This window comes from Elephantulus edwardii, unplaced genomic scaffold, assembly GCF_000299155.1.
Source record: "Elephantulus edwardii isolate Elephantulus edwardi_28Jun2011 unplaced genomic scaffold, EleEdw1.0 scaffold00021, whole genome shotgun sequence".
NCBI lineage: Eukaryota > Metazoa > Chordata > Mammalia > Macroscelidea > Macroscelididae > Elephantulus > Elephantulus edwardii.
Window position 1 is genome coordinate 17,156,089 of NW_006399771.1, and position 12,639 is coordinate 17,168,727.

General features: G+C 38.8%; 1 protein-coding gene across 3 annotated transcripts in view; it reads right to left on the bottom strand.

Moving 5' to 3' along the window:
• Positions 1-3,786: 3,786 nt before the first annotated feature.
• NAV3 (neuron navigator 3) overlaps positions 3,787-12,639 on the bottom strand; it is a 540,923-nt gene continuing 532,070 nt past the window's right edge. For 2 of the 3 annotated variants that reach the window (XM_006882553.1, XM_006882552.1), the window contains 2 exons: positions 11,133-11,336; positions 4,964-5,571 (listed from right to left, as the gene is read on the bottom strand). In XM_006882553.1, the coding sequence (XP_006882615.1) occupies positions 5,452-5,571; positions 11,133-11,336 (324 nt within the window). In that variant the 3' untranslated portion in view covers positions 4,964-5,451. Of the gene's footprint in view, positions 5,572-11,132; positions 11,337-12,639 lie in introns of all 3 variants that reach the window. The other variant, XM_006882551.1, reaches the window with a different exon arrangement.

Consider the following 12,639-nt stretch of genomic DNA (forward strand, 5'->3'; position numbering starts at 1 on the left):
GGTCCTCCTCAGTTTCAGCGAGCAAGGTTGTGTCATCTGCATAACGCAGATTGTTGATAGATCGTCCACCAATCCTAACTCCACGCCTCTCCTCATAGAGCCCCGGCTGACTAGAAAGTTTTAATACTCCTTTCTCATGGAGTGATCCTGGCTTGGACTCTTTGGACATTTAAACTTTCATTGAGAACTTTAAGTCTCAAATAGAAATATGCTAGACTCAAAGGGAGATTAATGGCTATATTCTTGGTCTTTCAAGCAGTTTCTATATGGCCATAAAATGGATATTTTATATTTTTTAGTTCTCTTCCACATTTCTGTCCACCTCTCTACAGGACCTTTGAATATGATCACTCTTAGTCAGCAGTGGTCACAATGCATCATCTAGTTCTTCTAGTCTCAAAGTTGTGGAGATGCTAATGTGCATCTTTGGTTTTCTTCCTTCTCCATTCTCCTGAGCAATCAGAGACCAAATATTAGTAGCTAACTTTTACTGAAAGATTCCTCAATGATAGGTATTTTTTTAAGTGTTTTAAAGCTCTCATAACAATCTTCATAACAGTTCTTTGATTATTGTTAGATGCCACCAAGTATGACTCATAGAGATCCTATAAACAGATCTGAACTTTCTTCTACCCTGTACCATCTTCACAATCTCTGACACATCCACGCCCATTGGAGTCACAGTGTCAAATCTACCTGATTATAAGTTTTCCTCTTCTTCACCCTCCCTGCTACTTTCCAAGGACTATGTCCCTTTCCAAGGAATAACCTCTCCTAGGAACATGCCAAAAATAAGTAAGACAAAACTTTATCATCTTTGCCTCCAAAAGGAGCACTCTGACTGCACCTTTTCTAAGACATATCTTGTTTGTTCATTTGGCAGTGCAATGGGACATTCGGCAGTCTTCTCCAAACACCACATATCAAAGCTAAATTCTTCTGTCATCTTTATTCATTGTCCAGCTCTCAGGTACATTGCAAGTAACTGAAAAGACCATGACCTGAATCAGGCACACCTTAGTCCTCAAAGTGGCATCATTGCCTTCAATAATTTTTCAAGACCCTGACTAAAGACTTTCCCAGTGCAATATGTCTCCTGATCTCCTGACTGCTGGTACCAAGTATTGATTGTGGATCCAAGTAGGGCAAATTTGTGGACAGTCTCAATCAATACAATAATAGTTGTTGACAGCCCATGTTGGCAGGTACTATTATCCTAATTTTGCAGCTAATGAAATTGGATTCAGGGATACATTCTTTGAAGAAATCTACCTTAAAAAGTGGATTTCTTTACACATTGTTCTCCAGAATACTTGAAAAGAGAATAAAAATAATTTATTATTATAAGATGGCTGTTAAAATGGCTGAATGTAATGCATTAGGAGAGAAAGATGAGCAGTATAATGTACAAGGGGAGGAAGATGGGCAAATTCCATACTCAGCCTTTGAAAACCTCTCAATGATCGGGTATGAGTCTGTTCTGACTAGACAGCAATGGGCTCAGTGTCATTCCAGGCACTGTTCAAAGCATCTGCATGTGACAAATAATCTGATCCCCATAGCAAGGTGTGACAGATAGCTACAGTAACATCATCTTCTAGATGACAATAGGAAACATATGAAAACATGTCAGGCTATTCACATTATTGCCAATGTTGGATGGATCTTGGCCAAAAGTAAAAAGTACCAGAGGAATGTCTGTAAGTGCTTCATTGATTGTGCTGAGGCATTTGGCTGTGTGAATCACAACAAATTATGGCTAACTTTTAGAAGAATGGGAAACTGAGAACACTTTATTGTGCTCATGCAAAACCTATACTTGGATCAGGCAGCAGTCCTCAGAACAGAGGAAGGAAACACTGCATGGTTCAAAATCAGGAAAGAAGCATGTCAGGGATGCATCCTGTCTCCATCCCTTTTTACTTTGTATGTGTAACAGAACATTCAGGAGGCTGGACTTTATAAGGAGGAATGTGGCATCAGGATTGGAGGAAAACTTATCAATGACCTACGTTACACAGATGGGTTGAAGCTCAACATCAAGAAGACAAAGATTCTTACCACGGGCCATTTGGCAGCACCATGATAGATGGAGAAGAGAAAGGACCAGGCCTTGGAGAAGGAAATCATGCTCAGAAGGATGGAGGGGCAGCACAGGAGAGGAAGACCCTGCATGAGATGGCTTGACACAGTAACTGGGAAAATGGGATAGGTGTGTTGTAGTCAGTGAGATTAGCTCAGGATAGGGTTCAGAGCTATTGGACATAGGGTCACTATGAGTTGCAGGGGATTCAATGGCACAAAACAACAACATTCAGATTTGGTCTGCTGGTAATGAGTTGTGCTGCCATTACAAAGGCAACAGTTTAAAGCCACTAGCTCTTCTGGAGAGAAAGATGAGCAATCTCCTCCTGTGCATTATACAGCCTCTGAAAACCCATTACAGAGTCAGCTATGCTTTGGTTTCAATTTGACGGCACATAACAGCCACCATCACAATTCAGAACCTAAAGATATACTATTAAATTTAATTATTAACCTGAGAGCTATAATTTTCTAGAAGCATTTTCTATGATTTGTATAAATGTATACCAGTCCGTAATTGGTAATATATTAATAGGTGCAAAGCATAATTTAAAGTGTGTCACTTTTTGGTATATAATTAAGGAGCTCTGGTGGCATAGAACATAATGTGCTGGACCACTAACTGAAAGATCTGAAGTTCATATCCTCCAGCCATCTGGAGGCAGAAATACAGGGAATTTCTAAATGTAAAGATTTACAACCTTGGATACCTGATGAGGTGTCATCATAAATTGATGGTAACTCCATAGCTGCGGGTTGGGTGTATAACAGAAGACACCATACTTTGTTGTCAATAAATAATTCCACTTTAATGGTAAAGTAATAATTTAGACAGATACAGGGTGCACATTTGCAAAAAAATATATGCAAGCTGGTTTACAAGCTAGAAGGAACAATAAACCAATAGAAAATACATCATCCAGGTAAGTCCATTGACACCAAGTACTTATTGTTGGGGCTTTACAAAGACTACAAAACTTTTCAGATGATTTATTTCACTGTTTCTGTCTATTTACATGATATGTTACATCAAAAATGTACAAAATATAAAATGTATACAGACAAATGTTTCACAAACTAGTTTAAGTTGTAAACTAGGTGGACCTACTGGGATGTATTGCAGGAGGTTCTGTTTATGCTCATGTTTGGATTGTTTGGATCGTGTTTCTCAAAATGGCAGGGAGAGATTAGCAATTTGTTTAGATCACATATTTTACAAGGGCAACTAGTCACTCATCCAGCTACATATACTGATGTTTCACAACAGATTTGATCCATGTTTGAGGCTTCAAAGTCAAGGGTGACAATTCTATGTGCATAAAGTCAGTTCAGATTTCCCTAGGGCAGTAGCACCGGGTAAGAACCTATAGACTCAGAGACACTCTGAAAACGGCACAGATATCTCATGGTGGTGTTGTTATTCTGTTGTAACTGACCCATGGTGGTCACAGAGAGTAGCACCATTTACACAGCCTAAAAGTAGCACATTTTCAAATGCATAGAACAGGTCTACACCATAGCCTAGCCCTTGGGTTTTATCTGTTTAGAACCTTTCCTCTGTGTGTGGTGGTAACTTCTCCAATGACTCTGATCAGCTTCTCCTCTGTGAATGGTGGTAACATGTCCAATGACTCTGATCGGCTTCTTTTCTACACACTCTCTTTAAAGCCGGCCATGACAGATGCACTATCAGACAGTTCCACTTTTCCAAAAATGTATTGGCTTCATGTACAGTTTCGAAGCATGCTCACTCTAGCACTGATAGCTCCTGCATACTTGTAACAACTGTAAATACGGGACAAACACACTGGGTAAGAGCAATTTTGAAGGTTTGCATTCTGTATTTGTTTGCAATGTACAGGAAATCTCAGCAAGTGAAACACCTCATAACACCAACAGGATAAAATAAATTTTGTGTGTGTGTGTGTTTGTTTTGATTTGTGCGAGTTTTAAAAAGTATTATGTACAATACCCACCCAGTAAGTAGACTGTGCAAATCTAACCTTCTTTTACAGTATAAGCGCTTCCTCTTCCACAGCGGCTTCAGTGTTCCTGAATGCTGAATTTCTCATGTACAACAATAACAATCAAAACAACATGCACCAAAACTATTTAAAAGAAAAGGGGGAGGAGAGAAGAGGGAAGAAAAACCCAAATAGCTGTGCTCATGCTGCATCTAGAACTTCCAGCTCGGCTGGATAAGAATTCAATACTTCCCGCCTTCTGAAACTCTCAACCTACAACGGGATGGAATTGAGACACATGCCTCAGGTTTAAGTGACGGTCAAAATGGGTTTCTGCACTGAGTATTTTGGAGGACAAAGTATCCGATTGACAAGATAAAAATACTGATCTTTCTCCTATCCATTTCTTTAAAAAAATAATAATACAGAAATGAGGCTACTGTGTTACCTGGTGGTGTTTGTTGGAAAATGAAAGACAGTGGAAATTACCAATGGGTTAGGATTGAAACCAACGGTTAAACTGTTGTAGAAATCTGTTTTAAGGCAGTGAGACAGCACCATAGGAAATGTTCCCTCTTTCACTGAAAAGGCTCAGACAAATAAAGCCCTAAGAAAGCCTTTTGTCAGTGTTGACTAATAATTGGTATAAAACTCTTGTTAAGGGTGTGGGCAGGTGGTTTTAAAAAGACCATTGTGGTAAAAACAACCTTATAAAATCTGTGATTCATACACGAAAAAAGTTGGTGGAGCACATCATGTGAACATGGTGGTTAAGGAAGAGTTAAATTGGCACTTATCCAGCTTGTCACAGTAGTGTTTCCTGGCAGTTGCACAATTCCATTTGTGCTTATGGAGGACGGGCTTCTTGGATTTGTTTTGGAAATGAGGGGAGCGCACAACACAACACTACCACACTACTGGAGCCCTGTAACCAGCACCATGTGGCACACAAAGGAGGCTGAGCGGAGCAGAGAGAGGGACCCTTCAAGGGGAGTACAACCCCTCAAAGAAAACAAAAAAGTAGGGACAGCGGAAAAAAATTCTGCATTGTAAACTTTTAAAGAGGAGAAGAAAAAAAAAATCCAGTTTGGCTATCGCATGTGCAATCAATTCAGTTGCCCTGGAGTTAGGGTCCTTTTCAGTTGAGTAATGGTGCCTTATATCACTCTGTGGATATAAAAACGCCTAGAAATAAAATTAAGGTGAGCTTCCATTGAAATTGAGCATCTTGGCGGTTCAGACTTAGTTCTCCTGCCTTCTTGCAGAATGCAACTCTGGGTCAGGGACCTGGAAAGGTGCTTTCATACTGGCAGTGGTTTAATGAAAAATACCTTTCTTTTTAAACATTTTTTTTGTTAAAAAGTATATTCTTTCCCCCTAACTTTATCCCCCCCACCCCACCCTAGAGGGTTGATTCAAGAGATGAATCCAAAATGTCTTCATGGTGGCTGGTGCTGTCACTGTCGCAGCTTTGTGTGCCGGAGTAATTGGCTGCTTCTTGGAGTTTCATTAGCATATTCATCTGAAGGGGGGAAAAAGAGAGACACTGATGCAGGCAGTGATGCATTGAGTAAGTTAATCCATAGAAAGGCAAGAGCCTGAGTCACATGGGGGAACATCTCATGCCACTCTAGTGAAACAGCAAAACAAGTTCAGATTCTCTCATTGCCCCTCCCAGACATAACTATGACCCCAAACCACAGGGCAAAATAGAGCCTCCTGATCACTGTTCTGTTTGGGGCTGGGAATACATAGTGCTGCAGCAGGGAAACTGGAGAGGAAACTGTATCACAGCTGGACATCTGGGCTCGTGGCTGGAGTGGACGCCAAGTTCTCAGCTTTTTGGCTGGGAGTAGCAGAAAGCATTGAATAGCAACAGCAAGTCGTGAATGTTCATACGCACACAGCCGCGTGCGCACGCACACACACACTCAGAGTCCCTTGAGGGAAGGAGGGGATAGAGTGGAATGAAGCCAGCTGCTGCACACAAGCACACCATCTGCTGTGGAGGAGCTGACCTCGAGAGGAGGTGACTGAATGAAGCGGACCATGAGTGTTTGAAGAGCGAGAAGGAAAGAATCACTGTCAAGTTCTTGTTGTTGAATTTCGAGCTAAAAGTATGATTGATATATCACTGAAAACAAAAACCACCTTCTGGAACAATAGCAGCTGTCTCAAGTTTCCCAGTCTTTAAGGGGAAGGGCAATATTTGTTCTCCTAAAAGGGACATATGCACAAAGGCACCTGGGGAGAAAGGCAGCAAGCATTTCCATGGATTAGAAAAGAAAACATGATCACATTGCTGAGATGCTGACGGTTCTGCAGCTTTGCTGGCTGAGACGGAAAATTTTGAAAAAGGAAGCTTAAAAATTGTGCACTGAGAAAGATGGGATAAATTATGTGTATTGCACTAAAACAGATGAGAGAGAGAGAGAACTCTTCATATATACATTTGTATATATGCTTCAGTATTATTGCCATGACATGAGTCCAGAACGAAGGGTGCATACTGGAGTGCACTTGGGGGGAGGGGTTGTATAACAATGAAAGATTTTTTTCTTTTACTTTTCAAAGAGAAGAACGAACTGGAGGGGAGGGTTGGGCAGGAAGAAAAGTGCAACAATGAATGAAAGGGATTCCAAAATCTCTGTAAACTTTCATGAAAATTAATAATAATTTAAAAATTGTCCACAATTGAAAAACCCACTTGTGTCATCATAAGGGAAGTGGGGCTGATTTCTTTTTGTTGGTTTTTTTAGACCCCCTGGTTTCTATAATTACATTGTCATTATCATTACATATCATTGAATTAAAATTTTTTAAGTTGTCCTTCTTTAGCAAGTTAGAGAAATAAAGAATTTATCTCAAAAGAATGGAAAACTGAAGGATTGCTTAGGCCTCTGAAAACTCACTGGAAGGTCAGCTCTGACTTGATGGTACAGAACAACAAAGGGCTGCTTGGTTATACAATGAACTAGTCATGTTTCGTGTGTAAAATGTGGGGTCAATAAGTGCGTGTCAAATGGTTTCGGCAATAATGGCTTTCTGGCAAAAAAGTTATGGAAAAGGTTAACTTTAAAGTTTTTAGTATTATTTAGGACAGTATTTTTCTAAAGAAATGTTGGTTAAATATTTTGACCTTATTAAATGTACTGCATATGGAGACAAGGAACCCTGGTAGTCTACTCTGTAAGGAGTTGTGTTGCTAATCCAAAGGCCATGCCTCTCTGGCAATTCAAATCCATCAGTGTCTCCAGGGGAGAAATCTGGGCAAGCCCCTAGCATGTGATTTTTTCACTTTGGAAATCCAATGATAGTTCTGACCACCTAGCAAAAAGCAAGTGATACATGGACTATGGATATGGATATAGAAGTGTTTGGTGATGAACTTCCAAAAACAGTAAGTCAAATATCTTCATAGGTATATAAATCCCTTCCTCTTCCTCTTTTCTCTGTAACTCATACACACATACACACAAATATATATTTTCATTTTTCTTTCCTATGTCTAATCCTCCTTCTCTCTTAATAGCTGGCCATGTGTTCAAGCACATGAGGAAAGGTGATTTTGAAGACCAAAGTTATGATTTTGAACACATTTCTGATTTACTAAGAGCAAAAGAGGTAAGTGAAGTCTACTTAAGGATTCCACCTCAGTCAGAAATATTTAAAAATCACTTTGTTGAATGTCATTAAGTTTTTTGGCATTTATTAAAGTCTGCTTTTAGAAAATTACTCCATTACAGGTGTTCCATTAGAATAGGTTGCAAATATTAAAATTCTTTACACATATACATAATTGACTACTTTGCCTTCTGGTATTGCTTTGTGTCTTCAAGTAAAACAAGATAAGAGTCAGTATGATACATTTTAATACCCTATGAAAGCATTTCCCTCCTCCCTTCTCGCCATCTTCATATCCCTGTGCTTAGATACAATCTCCGTTATCAATTCTAACACATTAGTTAGCTTCTTATCATTTCTGGTATTTAGACATCTGCTAGTCTGCCAGATTCCCATCTTCTTTCCTCAAATCTGTCCTATACTCTGGTATCAAACTGAGCTTATCCATTGCAAATCTAACTTGATAAATTCCCTTCTCAAAAAACTTCAGTGACTTCCATTGTCTGTGTCACAAAGTTTTGCCATCCCACCAAGAAAATGAGTGACTTGACAGCAGTGAAGAGAGTAGTAATTTAAATTCCTTCTCTTTTTTTTTTTTAGTATATGTGGGTGTGTATACTTCTCTGCAGGAGACAGAGAGACAGCCTTCTCCCGTGAGATTACTGCTTCTGCAAATCCCCTAAAGGTTTAGCTATGAGTCAGTTCCAATTAGATGGTACACAACAACAACAACATCAACATATGCACAGTTTTATCTTAAATCATTTTTTCAACTAACTCACACCTTTCTCTAGCATCTATCATTCTTATTTTACTGTTTAATATAGGTACCTGATTCTCACTACTTCTTTACTATGAGCTCAGAAATGTTTTATTTACCTCCTGATTGCCAGTTCTTAACCCTAAGTACCTATTTAGTGAAGTTTGTTGAATAATTGAGTCTAAGAGACATGCTTTTTAAATAATGTAAGATACACTAAAACTTTATATCTCTGCTAAGATTATAAAAACAGATTTTGGACATTAATTTCTGAGGTTTCTAAGAATTCTATTTTAGATTAGAATATAAGCATGTCTTTACTTTATGCCAGTTAATATAAGGACCCCTGGAGCATAGCCTGTTGCATGTTGGGCTGCAAACCCAAAGATTGGCAGTTTGAATCTACCAGGTGCTTCACATATGAACAAGGGCAGGCAGGCTCTTCACATACAATTCTACAGCCTCAGAAATCTGACAGAAGTATCTATGAGTCAGAATTGACTAGACAGCACAGGATTCTTTGAGTCGGCTACTGTAGGTATTGAGACATACTGGGAGACACAAAATGTCAAGTTTTTTTTAAAAATATCTGAATTTATCTAATTCAAAGATTCATTTTTAGATGACAAATTGTCATTTAATGTCAGACAGCTTAACTCCTTGTTTCTAAGATGTTTAGTGAATTAGCAGATTAAGAAGAGGGGTTTTTCTCTCTCTCTCTGTGTGTGTGTGTGTGTGTGTGTGTGTGTGTGTGTGTGTGTGTGTTTAAGGAACAGGGGGGTTTTCTGTCCAATTCTCCTCATGTTGGACATACCTGAGATCTCCTTCTCACAATGAAATGACAAGGATATTCAGAACCAGGATAAAGAGTGCTTACAGGGTTAGAGGACCAGGACTATGGCAGCTGAGATAGAAAAGGGCATCATGTAAAGAGCCCATACCTTACAGATTTTGGTTAGTTATGTTGTTGTTGTTTTTTTATTATTTAAAAAACAAAACAAAACACATTACTCTTACAAGTAGCTGTTGTTATCTTAGAGCCATAGATTAGCATAGTAATTAACACAGCAGATTAAAGAGGCTTTGCAGTGGTAGAGCTGGGATTTATAAAATAATTGAGATGAAAACTGATATTTATTGTATTAACTTTAAGCATTTTAACAGTAATCATTTGGTGTATGTCTACAGTTATGACGGCTTCAAACCAGTACTATTGATTTCTAACTATGTGCCAACCATTGTTGTTATTGTTGTTGTATACCATAGAGTCAGAACCGACCCATAGCTGACCCTCTACTGGGTTTTCAGAGGCAGTTAATCACACAGGAGATTGTCCATCCTTCTCCCATGGAGCAGCTGCCAGCATCGAACCATGTGCTTTTGGGATTACAGTACAGCTTCTCCCTACCATTATAGAAATTTAAGTCAAGCCTTGATAGGCTATACAGTGTAGAACATAAGTCCTAAAGAGGATTCTTTGGCCTGTAAGGAGGTTTACATGTATAACTTAGCTACTTTATAGAACTTTTTATAATACCAGGAACAATTTTCTAGTGTGTAGGTTTTATAGAACTCTTTATAATACCAGGAACAATTTTCTAGTGTGTAGGTTTTGCTGGGAAAGGTTCTTGAAAATTTATCAGATTTTTCACATGCAATTCAATGTTTAGAATTATCAGATTAGATGATGATGATGATGATGATGATGACAATGACGATGATGCAGGAGCTGTTAGGATATGTTAGGATACCATAAAGTATCAAATCAGGTTGTATAATGGAGTCTGATCTGATTGTAGTTGGGCTGTGCCTTTAAATCTTCCCTCCCCTCATTTCTTTCGGTTTTAATTAGCATAATAAGCTTTATCTCGTTATTTTTTTTCCAATATTGATTGTGTAAGCCCTATGAGCTCTTTAGTCATAGACAGTAAGGTGACGAAAACACTGTATTTGGTACCAATCTTCAGAAAGTAACCTGCAAACATAAGTGTTTTCCCAACAATACCATTTATTTAATAATTTCTGAATACTCAAAACTAGAAAAATATTTACTATTGCAATAGGACCCAGAAAGAAAATTACCCTATAACTTCCAAATCAATTCTTCCTTATCATAAAATAAAGTAGAGCCGACTTCTAGATTTAGTTGGACCAGTTAATCTATATGCAACATTCTCTAGTTCTGCAGGTGTTCATTAGTTTATATTCTTAATTCCTTCATTTAAGAACAAAATGTAGTCTTTTCTTATACACTGAATGATCTGTCCTATGAATTTGTTATCTCATGCAATTTTCTGAATTATAAGAGACGTGGTTCTATATACCTTTCACACAATTTAATCTGGCTTCAGAGTGTTTCTGAACTCCTTTTAAATATGTAAGTGCCAACTTCTGTTTAAAAGTTTCACATAATAGAAGTAGCAAAGGTGAAAGATTTAGAAGGGGCAAGAAGCAGCACTGAAATCCTGAAGGCACATGATTCAAATCTACCAGCTGCTCAGCGGGAGAAAGATGGGCACTCTCCTCCTGTGTGATTAAACTGATCCACTGGGGGGTCAGCAATGGATCAGTCCTAACTCAATACAATAACATCACTACTTCACCTGTGGAAACCAATGCTACTGATAGAAATGACAAAATACTAATGACCACATAGCTTAGTTAATAGTCCATAGGAAAAACAGAGAGCTGCTTCTTACCAGAGGATCTCCCTCTGTTTCAGTTTGTGGAATGTGCTTTGAGGTTGTGGCTTCCTTAGTAGATGTGCAGCCTTCATACCCAACATCTTCTGGTCGCAACTGAAGTAATGATGGGCCTTCCTGAGGAAGAGATGCTGAGCTCCATGGGTACGTGTCAAGCACCCACTTTGAAGGATCTTCCCATGGTGCACGTTTCCCATACATCTAAAAAGTGAACACATATATAGTACAGAGAGAATGCATTTCTGTTAGTAAATAGGTCACTATAAATAGAGTGATTTCTTTACACATTGAATTTTCCCTAAACTGACAAGGGAACTAAATGCCTGAAAGGGAGTTTTGAATCCATAAGCTTTTCTGTGGGAAAAAGATACAGTTTCCTCCTATATAACCTATGGGCTCTGAAAACCCATTGGAGAGTCAATTATGAATCAGTTCTAACTTAATGATAGCACAGATGATTAAGTATTTAGCTGCTAACCAAAATACTGGCAGTTTGATTCTATCCAGAGGCACCTTGGAAAAGACCTGGATATTGGCTTCCAGAAAATCAATTACTAAAACCCCTACAGAATAAAGTTCTATTCTGACATACGAAGGATGACAATAAGCAGCACTGACTTGATGATAACAGTGTTACTTTTATTTTTTAAGTTTTAAACATATGTGTCTATTTATATCACTTTAACTTCAGAGAGAGGTTCTGGTGCTATACATGTTGGGGTTATGTGTCGGGTTGGTAATGGAAAGGTTGGCAGCTTAAATCGACTAGCCTTTCAACTGGAGAAATATAGGCAGTTTGTTCCTATTAAGATCTACAACCTCAGAAATCTGATAGAGGATCATCGTGAATCAACATTAACTCAGTGGCAATGGGTCTAAGTAGTTTTTCTTTTTTTAACCTCAAAAGATAGTCAAAATAAAAGCAGGCATTTGAAAGAGGTAAAATCAGCACCTGAGTGAGTGGGGAGGTTTATTTTAAGTAATATGGGAGTGACTGCAACATTTAAATTTATTACTAACTTTACAAGAGAAAACTTGATGTTGAGGAAGAAAAGATTCAGTTACAGAGGACTGAAGAAATCTTGCTAGACTGGAAGGAGGGTACCAAGCCAATGGGACCACGGTTTAAAGGTTTTACTTTAACAGAAAACATGGTGTTCTGAACCCAGAAGCTGCTATACGGAAGGAAGATGTGTTGGTCACTTCCGTAAAGATGACAATCTTGGCAGCCCTTCGAAGCAGGGCTACTCTCCCCTAGAGAGTAGCCATGAGCCAGATTTGACATGATAGTAACAGTTGTCATTGTTATTATGTGCCATCGAGTTGCTTGTGACTCATAGCAACCCTATGTACAAGAGCTCTATACGTTCTTCTATCCTGTGCCAACCTAGCCATCTCAAATGCACTTATTCCCACCTATCCAGTCACAGAATCGATCCATCACATCGAAGGTCTTCCTCTCCTTCGCCATCCTTCCACTTTGCCAAACACGGTGTCCCTCTCC